We start from the raw sequence: 16,465 nt of genomic DNA, 5'->3' as shown, positions 1-16,465 counted from the left end.
TCTCTGCCGTACAGGCACGTGTGCAGCTGTGTGCACTGAAAGGCAAGAAAATAACAGCATCCATCTAACATACTGCCAAGCAGGGAGGGAATCCCATGTGTTTGCTGCAGGTCCGAAGCTCATCACAGCATAATTTCTCCCTTTAATTTTATAGCCACACTTTATGTTTGTTCATTACACAAAAGTCCCTCTTCTCCTCTTGAAGTTCGTTCCGCTGATGGATGTGTGTTGCTACAGAGGATCCAGGATTTGCTGGTGCTGCTGTTGGGGGAATGTCAGCCTGGGGTGATTTCTCTGATATGAGATGTCTTGGGTGTAAGTTACCTCCTTTGCCTTACTGCTTGCAGGGGTAACCACACGGTGTCTTGTGGCCACTGCTGACAGCAAGATCAGAAAGACGTATTGCTCTGGGTATAATTTCTAGGGCACACAGGCAGCTTCTGGCCGGCTGGAGTCCCTATATAAATATACCCATGATCTGTCCATAATCTATACCACAGGCAAAATTAAGCTAGAGTACACTTGACTCAATGGAGCAAGTCAACAAACACATCTTCTCACCACTTCTTGGGGCTGTATAGCATTTAACCCATGGTCCCTCACCTGCTGGGAGGGCTCCTTTCCACTGGAAATCAGCTTCCCGCCTGAAATAGCCCCATGGACCTGTGCTTGTGCCAGCAGAGGCTGAGGATTGATGCCCAAGGAGACATCCATGGAGGAGAGTGACTTATTTTCTGAAGAGACGGCTCTAGCCTGGTAGGAGGTAAAGGGGAAGGGAAAAGGGATTTTGCTTTGCTTTGTGGCTGATCTTTGCCCCCCCTCCTTTGATTCTGAGTACAACCAGCCACACTGGAGCTGTGTCCTCTTAGCTACCGTGGGGGGAAGAGAAGGAGAAGGGACTTTGCAAAGGAGCAAGCTAAGTGCACGTGGTGGGTTCAGATGCTCTCCACACTTCCTCCATGCAGGTGCTGTCTTCTCAAAGAGCATCTCTGGGCCATCTCAGTGCCCAGCTCTGCTGCTCTACCCTGCCACCAAGACCAGCTGTGGGTTCTGTTTGCTCCTGTTCCCTCTGCTCCTCTTTGGCCTCTTTTTGCCCAGCCGTCAGGCGGAGAGAGCCCTGGCATTGCCCAGTCCTCTCTCTTTCTCCCCCATCCTTCCCTCTTCTTCCCCCCTTCAACACAGCGAGAACCGTCGGGAGTTGATGTTCATCTTGGTGACCCCGATGAGCTTGAGCGGTGTGGAGAGGCTGAAGGAGCTCACGAGGGGGAAGTCACAGAAGAGGTCAGAGAGCTCATCCCTCTCCTCCAGCTCGTACGTGGCGTCGTTGAGCATGCGCTGGTGCAGGTGGCAGGTCTGCTCGATCTTCAGCTTGTTGATGTCGCTGCGAAGGCGCATGAGCTGCCTCGCCAGCTGCTGGTCCTGCAGGCGCATTTCTGCCTGAAACACAAGATGGAGGGTGGGGAGGGAAGAAGGTATTGGCAAGGGCACAGCAAATGTCCTCATTGTGCCGCTCCCTGCTAGAGGCTGCACCAAATCGTTGGAAATGTAACTCATCTAGAGATGCTACACCATTGCAAAGAACTGGGAGAGAAAGGGGTCTTCCAAGCCAGCAATGCATCCCAGTCAAATACTGGTTTAGGACGGTGAATTTTTAGCATTCAGGAAGTCTGAGACTGCTCAGGTTTTCAGGAGCACCTGGAAACTGGAATTAAAACCAGCCATGCCAAAGCTGTTGGCTGGGTATCTGTCAGTGCAGGCTTCAGAGCCTCCATCTCAACCTTAAGCAAAGCCCAAATTAATTTTGCTCATAAGGGAGCAGCCACAGTGAGAAGGAGCAATTAGAGGGGGAAAGGACCAATTAAAAGAACCCCAGAGAACCAATCCCCAACTACTTGGCCTGGGTTTCCAGCCTGCATAAATCAGAGCTGGTTCACGACAGCCAGGAACGTGGTCCTCCACATCCCCCGTGGCTTATCTCGCTGATTTGAAGTGGCTCACAGGATGGGACCTCCATGGTTTCCCACAAGAGAGAGAACAACTATCCTGCAGGCTAATGAGCTAAGTGTTTCAGAGGTTTTTTTTCCTCCCCCGGCTCCTAACTTTGGAAGGTGGAAGATTCAGAAGTGATGAAAGAAAAGAGCTGCTTTTTTTTTTTTTAATTCCAACTCATAATTAAGCAGAGAATTTATTGCCACAGGATATTGGGGGTGATGAAGGAGGGAGGTGAACACTTGGTGCAAGAATCAGCCTTTGTCTGGGGAACAGAAGCAGGCAGAGCTAGAACAGCAGAAGCCAAGAAGACAATCCCCACGTCTCACCCCAAATCCCTCCTCGCAGAAAAGCAACAAACCACAAAAGCCTCAAAGAGAGCAGTGGGAGAGAAGCTGAACAGCTCTTAGCAAACTTTGTGGCTTAAATCTCTCTTTAAGTGCTGGAAACAAAGAGGGAGCAAAACTGGCTGGAAAATAGTCCTACATCTGCCCTCATGAGATGTCCTGCCTCTTTCCCTGGTGTTGCCTCCATTGCAGGACATGAACTGGCAGTGGAAGGAGCCCCTTGGCACCAAGGCTCCTGATTTTTTTTCTTTGTTTTTTTTTTTTTTCCCTCCCGATGTGTCCCAGGTGTGTCCTGTCCTCACCAGCTTCTCAGTGCATGAGACGATGCCCTGAGCTCATCTCCAGCTGCACTGTGGAGCTGTCCTGACCCCATCCTTTACCTCACTCCTTTCATTTGCATCACTAGTTTCTTGGCTCCCTGTGGTTTGCACAAGCTCAGAAACAGACCCAGACTACATCTGTAGCAATACATTAAATAATAGTGCATTACAACAAAGTCTTTCCACTTGATTGCAAGCAAGATCCTGGCATCCTTTGAGCTGTGACCAGCTCTCATGGTCCTAAGCAATTCCCTGCAGGCACTCTTCAGGAGTTAACACAGAGGGATTCATCCTCAGTAGGCATTTGGGATACAGCCACCTTGCCTGGATTTTAACAGCATGGACATGGCCAAACCATACCAGTTTGCCTACAGGCCTGAAAATGAGCTGTTTAGTTTACAAGTACAGATGTAGCTCTGGGGATGGGGGATAAATTTATTCCTGAGCTAGTGGCTTGTACATGAAACTGCAGAAGGGAAGGAAGGAGGGAAATTTCCCCTGGGGAGGGTCCGCAGGTGGCCCTTGTATTTCTACGTGAGATCTTTCTAATGCCTTATTCATGGGCTGCTGCAACAAGGCTGTCAACCAGAGCAGTCTCGGGGCTGCTCTAGCTTGTGGCATAATCCCTCCTCCTCCAGGCAATACCTCCAAAGACACTGGGATCCCCCCTTGCAGCATTGCCAGTCTCACAGCAAGATGAAGCAGCCACCTCAGGAGGTTGAAGGGCTTGGAGGGAAGCCTGGCTCTGCTCCAGCTGTTTTCTGTGGCTGTCAGGAAGCCCTTTGCAATGCTGTGCTCAGAGCCTAAGCCAGGAGCTGACATGAGTATAATGAAAGTTAATCCAAGCCAAGCAAGGCTTTTCTCACTCCTGCACCATGGAGGTGCCCTGGAGGACCCTGCCTGGTGCTCTCAGCCAGCAGTTGGACTCCAGCTTGGTTGCCTGGAGAGGATTAAGTCACCTTGGTACAAATCTCAGAGTGAATCTCTCCCTCTCTCTCTCTCTCTCTCTCGTGAAATTTCTCTTGAATTGTTGGAAGGGTTGTGGCCATTTGCCTTCTTCAAAAAACCACTATTTCCTTTCAGACCTCGTAGCCTGTGCCCCCAGCAGAGTAATGCCACTCGGCAGGTTTTTCTTCTCCCACGTGGGTTGCAATGAAAAAAAATTCATTCTGTCGATATTTTTCCCTGTTTCACAATGAATGCTGCAACTCGACATTTTATCAGGAAGGCAATCGTGGGCATTATTGAACTGACCCTTGGTCGTTCTTTCTTGTCAGTTTATCAAGCTACACAAGAAATGTCAACAAATACTTTCATTAAGTGCTTTGAGGAATGTGGAATAAAAAAAAAAAGCCACCACCAAAAAGGGTTTAAAAATTAATTACCAGGCCATTGTGGAGAGGGATGTGAGTTGGAGATTGCTATCTTTCCCTCGCAAGCCAGCTTTCCACTTTTGACCGGTTCTTACTTTCCCTGTCTTTTGAGGAAGCTGTCTTGATTTCATGCAAGCTGGAAGACAAAGCTCTCCAGGGTATGTCCTTCAGGTGCTCAATCTCCAGTCACCCTTCCTTACCTCCATCGGACTTTCTGACCCTGGTATTTGCCGAACCGGCCTCTTCCACAGCCACGTGGCCTGTAGGGTGGGGGCAACGTGGCATGGGACAAAACCACCACCCACCTACGTTGATCACCTAGGCTGTAACACCATCTTAGACACAGCCCTGCCTGGCTGTGCTCTGAGGCTGACCAGGGAACCAAGGGTGACCTGTCAGATGTGCACCATCAGTCAAGGCTTTCCCAGGGGGATAAAACCCTCTTCTGTCCTCCAAAAAAGAAAGGTAGATGGGTGAGGGACAAAGCCTGGCAATGGTTGAGCACAATGAGGAGATGGCATAAGGGATGAGGGCTGTCACTGCTTGTGCCCCTTGGGAGCCTGCGTTCTCTTCCCAAGGGCTTGGGAGCTCCTTGCATGGTGACAGGTCCCATGAAGGTAGGTCTGTGGGGTGACAACCGGGCAGGAGGAAGAGCCTGAAAGGCCCCACTGTGGGCAGGAAGGGTGGGCTGCTCTGTAGGGCATGGCCTCTCTCATTCTTCCCACTCATCACTGGGACTTGGCTTGAGATGCAAACACCCTGTCCTCCCTCCATGGACTTGTCCCATTAAACCCTGCTTTGTTCAAAACCACCCAGAATATTAGCAGAATTTGGGTCAGAACCCAGAAATCCTCAGTCTCCTTCCCTTTCCCCAAGGCTCCTCATGAGTACTAGAAACATTCAATCCGTCCAACGCTGAGGACCAAACCATCGCTAGAAATGATGAATGATCTCTTTTTAAAAGGAGCACTGTCGGGTCAGCAGAGCTCCACAAAGCTTCCTGGAAAGAAATAATGGGATTACAGGGGCCACATCATGGGAAGCTGTGGGTTTTCGGTTTACACAGTTCACCCACAGGGCCAGTCACCACAAAGTAACTCAACGCACCAGTTCATCCCACACACTCTGTGCAATGTCCTGGACAAACCCATGGGGAGCACCCAGCAGAAGCCATGCGTTTTGCTTCCTTCGAGTCTCACGTGCCAAATGCAGTAAGACCCTTAGGTACGTCTTGCTCGCACAAACCACTTTTTAACACACTTTGCCTCTTTCTGCGCGCCCAGCTCCAGCAGGCAAAGAGCTGCCTTTCATCTGCATGTTTGGAGCATGCTGTTGGGATGGACAGGCTGCTGGTTTGAATTTCCTTGGGTGGGAGGGGGAACCAGACTCAGGTCCTTCCTGGCAGATGAGCTACTGCAACTGCTAGACTGAATTACAAAGCTGGACCACAGAATTTTATGAACCCGGGAAGGATTTTCTGTTTGGATTGAGCCTCAGAGTCTCTCAGGGGTGTTTAATATGGGGAGGGAGAGAAAGCTTTGGATGCATCCTTGGCTGTTGTCCAGTCTAGGTGGCTTAGCCCGAATAACTAGAAGTAGCTGAGAGTGTAGCCCAGACTTGTCTTCAAGTTTGCCTTAACCATATGGTCACAGACAGAAAGACCAATAACGTTCCCATTGCCAGCGGTCCATCTTCTCCCTGCATTGCTATGGGGGGATGTATCAGCAGGGAGCACCTCATGGCAGGGAGGTGTGGAGCTCCTTGGACCTCTTCCCAAAAGAGAAGTGTCCCATGGACAGAGTCCCAGTCTGTGGTCCATGAAGCTCAGGGTGATGGTCTGTGGAGGAGCAGCTTCTCCCACGGGGCTAGTCCTTTTTATTTCCAAAGGATCAAAAGAAACTTAAATCCAAACTGATGCTTTCCTAACTAAGTGCAGCCGCTTGGATTCAAGCACGGAGAAGCACAGGCCAGTTATTAGACCCTTGCCAAACACTTCAGAGAAGGCAGTTAAGTCTGTGTTTTGGTTTGAGGCTTCATCTTCAAAGGTGCTTAGATGCCACCCTGCCATGGATAATTTTAGATGCTCACACCCTTGTGGTACAACCCGCAGCCCCAAACGAGGTATCTCATCTCCTGCAGTGCCCGGGAGTTACACACCACCAAAGTTTGGGATAACTTTGCCAGCTGACACATGCAAAGCCTGATGTGGGTCCCAAATCTCACCCTTCTTCAGTGTTGACTCCCTCAGAATTAATCTTCCTATTACCTTTCCTGAGGGAGGTAGTTACATCTGTTTTTTTTTTTAACTTAAGGGGTGCTAAAATGCTTCAGGATTGGGAATGGCGTACCTAGGACAAATACACATGCGCTTACACAGGAGAAGAGCATATAATTTCTCAGAGCTGCAGTTACATATCTGCTGCACTCATAAATCCACAACCACCCCATGAAACTCCCTCTCTCCAAAACAGGGTGGCTGCACCCAAACTGCCCCTTGGGGATGGTCCTGTTCTGTGATAACTCCTAAACTGTGCTCTGGTTCTAGCAATTTAACAGTAGAGATGACCCCACACTGGTGCCTTCCCCGTGTCCTTTCACTGCTTTAAATACAAATAAAGACAAATCCTTCCTGGACCTGCTATGTAGCAGAGGGCTCCCAACACAGGCCAGTCTCCATCACCATATCCATGCTCTAAACTCCTTCTCCTTCTCTTCACTTCCCAACAACCACAGAGCAATCTGCAACGAGGCTCATGTCAACACTGTTTTGGTGCTGCATCTTTTAAGTTCACTTAAGTACTTGTTCAGCCAATATCAGTATCCCTAATGGAGTTAATAGCAGTTAATATTTAATAGTAAATGTCTGACCAACAGGACATAGGTGTTTTACGATTTCCCAGGAGAGCGCATCAGACATTTTTGTCCCTTTTCAAGAGTCTTTCCTGCATTCTGGCTCACACACCTTAGATTTTAGTGCCAAAGACTGGTGAATTTGAGATGGAAAATGTATTTTCCTACTGGGACAAAGTCAGAACTGTCCTAAGGTGTCCCAGTTCTAAGATGTCATTGTTCTTTAACCACATTTAAGAGGAAGAGGACTTTGAGGGCTTAATTTTACAACTTGTAAAACCTGACGAATTTCAAAAACAAAGAGGAAAGTAGAGTCTGAGCAGTCTGATCCTTGGGTCTGTCACCATACCCTGGCTGGTAATGGCTTTACTTTCAGCATTGATGAAGAGCAGTCACACTTGACAGCACAAAGGCAAACACGAGGGCAAAGAAGAGGCAGGAGGAGTTGGGGAGGGAAGCGCTCCAGCCCCGGGGCGGTTCAGCACATGCTGACTGCTGCAATTTGCTCATGCACCTACGCAGAGCCTCTCGGCACAAAAACAAGAGCAGGAGTTTGCATGTCTGAATAAATCACCTTCTCGGGGCCAGATTCTCAGCAGGTCCCAGCTGACGCGGCTGGCTGGAGCTCAGTGGGCATATGTCAGTCCTATAAATGAGGGCCAGGACTTGGTGTACGGAATCAGGTCCTGGGACAGGTCATGTGGGGTGAAAAACCAAGATCAGCAGATGCACAGTAAGACCTTGGGTTTGTCCTTCACTTCTGAACATGAGGAGCCTGAACCTGGCTGAACCTGAAGCAGAGCAGACTCTGGAGACACAGAGGCAAATTCCTTGCAGCATTAGATGACCCCTTTTGTGTGAACTGGGAGTAATGCTTCAGATTTTACAGGTAACTTTAATTTTAAAGCTAGGCATTCCTGGACTATTACTTGACCAAGAAACTAACCCATGCCATGGCCTGTTCTGTAGCACCATGGCCAAGGAAAAGTTTGGTCATATACATACTACTAAATTCATTTTGCTGCATCTACTGGTTTTGGCTGGGATAGAGTTAATTCCAAAATTGGGTGGTCCCGTACAAATTGTCTGTTAGGAACAGTCTCCAGCATGTGCAAACTCCTGAAGCTTTAACTGTTTGGCAGGGTGCTAACTGGTACGAGCCAAAACCATGCTGGGGCCATGCTATTGAAATAACCCAGCCTAAACACGCTGGTAGCTGTGAAGAGGGTTGCACAGAGTGATGGTGATGGAGCTGCCCACCCTGCATCGTTGTGTTTCATTCAGTAAGGACCCGGGCTGGTGTACTTCTTTCCTGGATAGAAAACTCCACATACAGCAGTTTTTGCCCTTTTGTTGGATAGATGAATCCTACATACTCTAAACTGACTTCTCATGAAGGTCTGTGGAGAGTCGGGGAGAATTCACCCTGCAGCAGAGGACAGCGTGGTGGAGGCAGATTTCACCCTAATTATGACTACTGGATCATTTTTGGATGGTCTGCAGAAAGCTGCCCGGGATACTCAAAACTTGCTTGGGGCAAGGCTGGGTTGCGCGGTGTTCACACATCTGTGGTCTCCTACGTTAAATCAGACCAGAAGGATTAATTGCCCAAGGTGTGGGGTGCTGGTGTCCTGCCTGGTTGCCCCAAGCAGGGTGTTGTCTGAGGGATGCTGCCCTTTCTGGCTTTGGCTCCTGCCTTAAATAAATAGATAAACTTAGATGTAACCATATCCTGCTATGAAGCCTTCCTGATTGCTTTACTATCACAACATGGAGACAAACAAGGAAAAATCTTGGCTGTGTTGGGATATGTGGAAGCTTGTTCATTTATTTGAAAAGAAACTGGGTTTCACCCTTGAAGTGTAATGTGAAATGCATCTTTTTGTTCCAGCATCCTGTGATGTGATGGCCTCGCTGTGTTCTCACTGTTTGCTGGCAGCTCTTACCCAACAATAGTGCCTCCAACATTGCTATTTAGCTGTGTGGTCAGTCAAATACATGCTCTCTCTTTTGGGGAAATTGTTCTAAATTACGAGTCACGTCCAGATCCAGCAAAGACTGGTATAATTAAGAGGCAGGAAAATGGAAAGTGAGGAACAATTAGGGTTTGCTTTGCCCTTTTTCTTCTTTAATTTAAACGTCTAGTTTTCATCAGATGGTGGTTTATATACCACACCCCAGTCTAAACAGTAGAATCGGACTCCGAGACAATTTATACTTCCATCATGGGCAGAAACTGAAAGAACAAACCAAATCTTTTAAAATCTGGGGCTCTGAGAAGGAAAATCTGCTTCTTACTGTCTTCGGGCATCTTGAGATTTGGGGTTTACATCACGTGCACTGTGAATTTAAGATTGCATCACAGATGTAAGTACAGACCCAGATTCAGGCTTCAGATCTGGAGCTGAGATTCTCCAGAGCACTGAGTGATTTTAGGAGATCAGCTCAAAGCTCTTCCTAAAAGTCCTGGATTCCTGAAAGCACTGCACTTGCCTTCTGAAAGCCATGGTCCTGAGAAACAGCTCAACCACCAAAACTGACATCCAGAACGACCCCTGTAAATAACTTCTCTAGAGATCAATCTAGCTGGGTGTATACAGGAAGAGCAACAAAAAGTTGACAAATAAATATTATCTGAAGCAAAAGTTGCAGAGAATTTTTAAAAACTATTAGTCCTTGTTGTGCACAAGAAGCTTTCCTCAAAGACTTTCAGTGCTTATCAAAAGCAAAGCATTTGCACAGGAACATTTTCACAAGTGCCTCGGAACTGCAAATGATGCCCCAGCCCCCTGGGACGCTGTTGCAAATATTGCTGCAGTCAATATATTGCAAATACAGTTGCAAATGCTGGTGGGACTCATAGGCAAACTTCCAATTAGGCAACAGAAACAAAGCCACGTGACATGAGTTGTTTCCAGTCATGTGGGCCAAATAATAAGATTTTTAATTTCAGTGAGGAGAAGGAAAGGATCACTGGGAAGTGTGGTCTTGGTGTCTGCTTGCTCCTACGCTTGTAAAGAGCACCGGGGCCCATTCTCCATCCCTGAAAACAGCTGCCCTGATCTGGTCATGTCCACCCTATTGACCTCGTGTGGCCTTCAGAAAAGATGTGCTGCATCCACGCTTCCTCCTGGGAATTATCCCTAGGCTGTGCTGACTCCTGAGCTGGGTTGAGAGCTGCTTGGGTCAGCACTAGTTGGTCCAGGCCAAATTTGTACCGAAGACCATGATAGCAACACAAGATATAAAAGATGAGCTTCCAGCACCCATGCAGTGGCTCTGTGTATTTTCCTAGCATAGGTGTGACATTTTTGTCTTCCTCTCTGTGAAACTACTAGTTCATAACTACCAGAAATAAACATATGTGTAAGATAGGGCCCAAGGCTGGGGTAGGAGGATGACAGAAATGTGGACCAGCTTCTAATGAGGCAGGAGCCAACAGACGATGAAGATGTAAGAGCTGGATGAGGAGGGGCTCTGAGATGAGGTTCTGGCATCATGCATACAACAGAAAAAGGAATATTATTCATTAGATATTACATGGTCAGAACAAGGGGTTTCCACAACAGTTGGAAACAAAAGGAAGCACTTCATCTCACCGTGCAGAAATTACTTGGGGGAAGCAGGTTAGCACAAGACCTTATAGAGAGTTATGAGTTTAAAAAAAAAAAGAAAAGAAAACGGGGGAATTAAGCAAACACTTGGAGGTTAGATCCGCTAATGACTGTTAAACGCAGCGGTCAGTATACAATCTTCCGCTGAGGGAGTTCCTAAACCACCACCAGCCACAAGCTGCAAGGGCAGATCCAGAGGATGGATCTAGTCATGCTTCCTTCCTACAGCCCTGACGAAGCGTCTCTTCCCGATCCCCGCCAGAGACGGGCTATTGCACTAGCACTGCCCGTGTATCATGGTGTATTCATACCTGCTGTATTCATCTGAGTGTTGAGATATAATTAGAGAAGCAGGGGACGGAGCAAACTGCTAAAGAGTCCTGACCAGTGCAAGCTACCATATTTCCCCAGCCTGCTGGATGCCAGCAGGGATGCTGAGATGGACCCAGCTCCTTCTCTGAGGTTATGGGTGCTCTGACATTTGCCTTTTCCCTTCCCTGGGCTGTTCCTGCTCCCACCAGCCATAGAAAAAGCAATGATTGATTGTTGCCTTTTCACCTGGGGCTGAAGGCAGGTGGGAACAAGGAGTCACTTGTTTCCTCATTCTTTTTTTTTTCCCCTCTTGAAAAAGTGTGCTGTTTAACAGGGACAGGAAACCACTTACCAGTTCTTTCCTGAGCCACGTCAAAGCTTCGTCGATGCTCTCAAAGCCACCTATTCTTCCTGAGGTAAGAGTCACCTTGTCCTGGGCAGGGCTCCCATTGAGATGCATCTGCACCTTCCTCAAGGGGACAGTGTCCCCCAGGGACTTTTTGGCCTCGGTCGCCTCCTCCTCTCCCGACGGCTGGGGGCTCTTCCATGCCTGCTCCTCCAGCTTCGCCTTCCACTCCAAGTAGGACGGGCGCCTGGTCTCCAGTCTCAGCTTCTCTGTCAATGCCTTAAGGCTCCTTAGGTGGTCATCAGGAGGAGCAACACTTCCAGAGCCAGTATCTGTGCTGTCCGGAGCCTCTTCTATTTGGATTTTGGGTAAAGACATCCTCTCTGGGAGTCAAACAGCATAGGGCTGTGCTGCAAAGGGCCAGCGATGGAGGTAGGAAACCCTCAGGGCTGGACCAGCTCCTGCGGCGTGACAAACGCAGCCCCTCGGAGGACAACCACGGTGGTGGTGGCTTCTGCTCAAGCACTGTGCCAGCCCTGGACGAACACCTAGAAGAAAAGCAGAGGCTTGGTTTCCAGTTTGAGAAGGAAAAGGGTGCGAGGAGGGAGAGACTGCTCTTGCTGCAGTGGAGGGAGCGAGGGCTTTGGGAGAGGCACAGTGCCAAGGTACTCCTGGGGAGTGTTACCTCACCTCAGCTATCTGACGGCTTTTGGGGCAGGAACAGACAGGCTCTGGCTTTTAGGGAAGCTCTTGTTACCTACATCTCCAGTCTTAGCTCAAGGGGCCATAAAAGGGTTGCCAAAGAGGCCGGGATGTGTTCACAGACCCCTCTGGAGCTGTATCACATAACCCGAGGTCCTCTGGAGACAGCAATGGCTGTTGCTGGGTGTCGGGGTGTCTCTGCGTGCCATTTTTCTGATTTCCTGGCTGGCAAACCTACCTCTTTCCACTTGGGCAAAACAGGACCAGGTGAAGTAAGACAACCCAAACTTCTCCCAAGAGTTTGAGCCAAAAGGAGAGCTGGGAAAAGTGGCTTTTTCTTTTTTCTTTTTTCCAGTTTTACAGATTTGTGGTTAGGTCTAGGTTTGCCAAAGATGCCAATCTGCAGCCATAAGATTCAGCTCCCTCCTGTCCACCAGGCTGAGGGCAGGAGCATGGTCCCCAGCCAAGTGTGGGAGTAACTGGGATGCTGGCATGGTTTGGGTTCAGATGCTTGTGCTGAGGGAGACTCGGACTTGTGGTTTCCATCACTGGCCATGTCCAGTCTTCCCTCTGGGACTGGTCCCAATGGTCCCCTTGAAAACACGCTGGTGGAGGACTAGCACAGAGAAGCCAGGAGCTTCCTCCCAGCTTCTCCTCCTGCCACCGCATGGGGACTCAGAGAAGCCGTGCCAAAGCTGGTTTACCAAACCATGGGACCTGGAGGGACAGAGGACTCAAACAACTTCGCAAGAGTTAAGCTCAGGCAGCTTCTGCATTCATTTGCTGATGGGATCAGATAAGAGACTTTCTCAAGGTCATATGCTCATCTATGGCTGAGCTAGGAAGAGATTCAGAGCTCTCATCTACTCGTCCAACACAAAACAAAATATTTTTTGCCTGCCTGGTAACGTGCCCAGAAAGGCTGGCCAGGACATATGCAGCTTTCTATCTAGATGCACTAAACCACAGCAATAGGAGTTACTCAGCCATTCTTTTCCCTGCTATTTGCGCCCACAAAGATGTGTGTGACTCTGAAATCCAGACCATAATTATGCCTCTCCAACCTTTTCAGTAAGAAGATTCAATTTAAAATAAACACCAACAGAGAGCAAGATTTATCCCACAATTGTGTGCAGGCACATGAGCTGAACAAGGAGTTGATAATATACACACAGACAGTCTGGGGGTAGAGAATTAGTCATGTTGCGGTCTTGTTCCCGCTCCTATTTATGTTAATGAGAGTTTTACAGTGAGCCGGAGCAAACACAGATACTATAGCAGGTTGAAGCCAGCAGCTCTCATGCCTGCAGCAGCAACAATTTTCCTTATTCTCCTGAAAAATAACTCATATGGAGGGGAAAGCAGAGGGCTGCCCTGTCACAGACTCAGGTCCTGCACCAGCTCTTGCACGGGTGCTCTGCAGAGCTGAGGGCACGTCAATGAATTTCACATACCTCCAGCTCCAGCCTACCAAAATCAATAAAGGCAAGCACCTAATGACTTTAAAGACCTCAACTCTGAGCTTTTTTTCTGTCCATTGAGGTGGAGATTGCTAGGGGCGACCAAAACCAGCATCCCAATAGAGTCTGCTGCAGCTCCACACTGGGCTACTGGATTTGGTAAACCCTAGCAAAGATAATATTTTTATTGTAAGGCTGACTTTTCTGAATGCCACAGCTACAAAGCAGAGCCCCCGCAAACTCTTTTGTCTTGTGTCTTCAGCATGTGTAAAATCCTCAGGGTGGAAAAAGCCTTTGCTATTTGAGCCCTGGGTACGCTCAATTAGCATTTACAGCACTGGACCATGAAAACAGGACAGCAGTTTGGAGCATCCCCTTTGTCATGACCCCGCTGCAATCTCTGCCTCCCTGTCACTGCCTCCCAGCAGCTTTGGAGGGATTAGATTTTTCTGCCCTGAAAGCGGCACGGATCCAAACCCATCCTTCACCTCCTCCCAGGTGCAACACGAAACCTCTCATTCACTCTGTAGGGACACCCCCTAAATAGGCAGTCAGTTCCCCAGCCTGTCCAAACTCAAAAATGAGAGAAAGGAGCCACCTCTAATTTCCTATCAATATCTTGGACTTGGGTCAAAGATCTGCTGTAGAAAAAGAGATCTGAAATTGGTAAGCGTGTGAAAAATGTCTGTGTGTGAGGCTGTAATACAAACCTGTTTGCTGCCTGAGAGCTACCTAATTCCCAGGAATAAGCCTGGCCTCTGGCTCAAATCAACAGACATCTCCCAGTCTCCCTGCCCCAGGCTCAGTTTCCCCCTAGGCTGGCCCGTGCAAAAGAATTTAAGTGATTAACCCTTGATCTGTCTTCATTATCACACTTGCCAGGGTAAGGGCATTCATGCTGTGCCTAATTAGGGGTAGCAGGAGTTCAGCACCAAAATGGGGTGAGGGGCTGCTCCCACCTCTACTAAGACCCTTTGCTCAGGGGTTTCTCCCTTCCCTTGCATGAGTCCTATCGATCCTGAAGGTACAGGGCACATCATGTCACTGAGACAGCAAAAACCCCTTTAATTTCTTTCTTGGGTTAGGTTTCCATTGGAGAAGTCAGCTTAACTGACCTACCCTGCAAACTGTAATGCAAAGGGATTAGCAGAAGCACACGACCAGGATGGAGAAACAGCCGCACTGTCAAACTGGACTGGGTGTGAAGTCCTACCACGCCAAGACTCACGGAGATGGCATGCTCTGAGGCTTGGCTTTTGCATGGTTGCAGGTCAGCAATGCGAATCCTGCTCTCTCCCACACCAGACACACCTTGTGAAGCTCATGGGTTTTCCTATGCTCTAAGAAACCAGGTCCAGCGGCACAATCTGCCACCACAACTTCCCACTGCAGCCATTCCTCCAGCCCTGAAGCAGATGCAAAAGACCTGTCCCCACCACACACCCTTGGACATCCCTGCCCATGCATTAGAGCAGGGGATCAGGAGAACCACACGAAAATCCTCTGAAAAAACAGGTGTGATGGGGTAAGGAGGCAAGGCGAGCAGTACAGGGGTGTGAGAAAAGCTTCTCTTTATTGTTGCTGATGACAGATAACAATACAACTCAGATTCCGTTCATGGTTAAAAGGGAGATTGCACAAAATGATGCTAGGCACAGCCTTTTACCCTATGGGAGTTTTAGATGCCTTAGAAGTTTTATACGTCTCTACGTTCCCCATCAGCTCTCTGTGCCCTGGTCAGCTTTGAATATGAGGCTTTCATGAAGCAGCATTGGTTGGTGTGTGCTGGGCCAGGGCAGCACAGGTACAGCCTGTTAAATTCAGAGCTGTAAATAAGGGCACACGGTGTTTTCCTCATGCTGGGAAGCAAGAGGTCTAGGAGAACAAAGAAAAAAAAAAGAAGGGAAAAACACTCAGGATAGAAATGGGAAGGAAAAAGCAGAATAAATAAAACAATCAGCCAAGGCAGAGGTGTGGGGAGGAAATTATCCTTCTCCCTTCACTATTGCAGATAGACTTCAGCTTACTGTAATACCATTTTTTATTGCAGAGGAGCAGCAGTGATTGTAAGAGTTTATATTACTCTGTTCATCTAATCTCTGAGAATTAAAAAAAGCCTCAGTATGAGACAAAGCCCAGGCTGAGGGAAGCCCTTTTGCAGGATGAAGGAGTGCCCGGAGACCCCACGGATGACACTTCTGGCATGGTTTAAACAAGGCAGAGGTAACGATTTGGCTTGTCAATAACCTTCAAAAAGCTCTTCAGCCCTTTTTATGCCTCAGTTTCCCTCTCACTGAGTAGGCAGTTCATGCAACTGGCCTTCAGGAAAAAAAGCTCTGAGGATCTTCAGAGATTCACGTCTGGTATCTTCAGGTCTCTCCATCTCATCTGGGTCCCCATGCTCTGGCTATAATCAGTGCAGGGACACCCTCTATGTTCCACGGAGTTTTGGGATCCCCTGACTGTTTGCAAGGCATTTGCTCCAAGGGTTTGCATAGGTGTCACCCTGCGGACCATGCAAACACTCCTAGACCCTACAAAAGAAAACCCTGGAGTAAATTGCACCTGCTAACATCATCATCAAGCTCTGCAGGTCCCAGTGGGTCCTGAGCCTGACACGCAGGCTGAAGAAATACTGAAGTGGAGCGAGAGGTGGGGGAATGGTGCCCAGTGTGCACACCCTGTGCAGGGAGAGCTGTCTTTGCTTTCCTTCTCGGCACAGCAAAAAGAACTCCTTTTCCCATGCCAAAATGACCTCACTCAGGAGGGGAGCTGCTGTGCTGTGGGGGTTTTGGTGAGCTTGGGCTCTTCCTCACCCTGGGGTCCCCTGGCGCAGCCCCCCAAGCAGCACAGCTGCAGAATGCTGCTCCGCACCAGGTATGGTGACGGAGAGCAAATCGCTCCCCCAGCTGTCCCACTGGCTCAGAGGAGAGCAAATCTCCCTGGGTTATATTATGCAGCATTTGGCCACCCTATCCCTTTGTGTAGCACCTGAAAACTGCTCCTGTAGAAAACTGATCTGCTTCCCAAATGCCTTTCTCACCTGTCCCAAAGTGACCTTCAGCCTCCCTACTCCCAGAAAGAGAAGACTCCAGCAGCCTGAAGATCTGCCCGATCCTGAAGCCAGGACTCCCTCTGGGGCAGAGGTCCCT

At 48.8% G+C, this 16,465-nt stretch overlaps 1 protein-coding gene across 1 annotated transcript; it reads right to left on the bottom strand.

Annotated features, from left to right (window-relative positions):
* Window positions 1-1,173: 1,173 nt before the first annotated feature.
* Window positions 1,174-11,529, bottom strand: FAM167A (family with sequence similarity 167, member A). Its single transcript, XM_010583130.1, has 2 exons — window positions 11,158-11,529; window positions 1,174-1,437 (listed from the first exon to the last, which is right to left on the bottom strand). Exons 1-2 carry the CDS (start codon window positions 11,527-11,529, stop codon window positions 1,174-1,176), a joined length of 636 nt encoding a protein of 211 aa, XP_010581432.1.
* Between the last annotated feature and the right edge of the window lie 4,936 nt (window positions 11,530-16,465).

The sequence above is a fragment of the Haliaeetus leucocephalus genome, unplaced genomic scaffold (assembly GCF_000737465.1).
Source record: "Haliaeetus leucocephalus isolate CR32 unplaced genomic scaffold, Haliaeetus_leucocephalus-4.0 Scaffold871, whole genome shotgun sequence".
NCBI classification, from domain to species: Eukaryota; Metazoa; Chordata; class Aves; order Accipitriformes; family Accipitridae; genus Haliaeetus; species Haliaeetus leucocephalus.
Note: the sequence above shows the minus strand (reverse complement) of the source record. Positions and strands in the feature narration are given on the sequence as shown.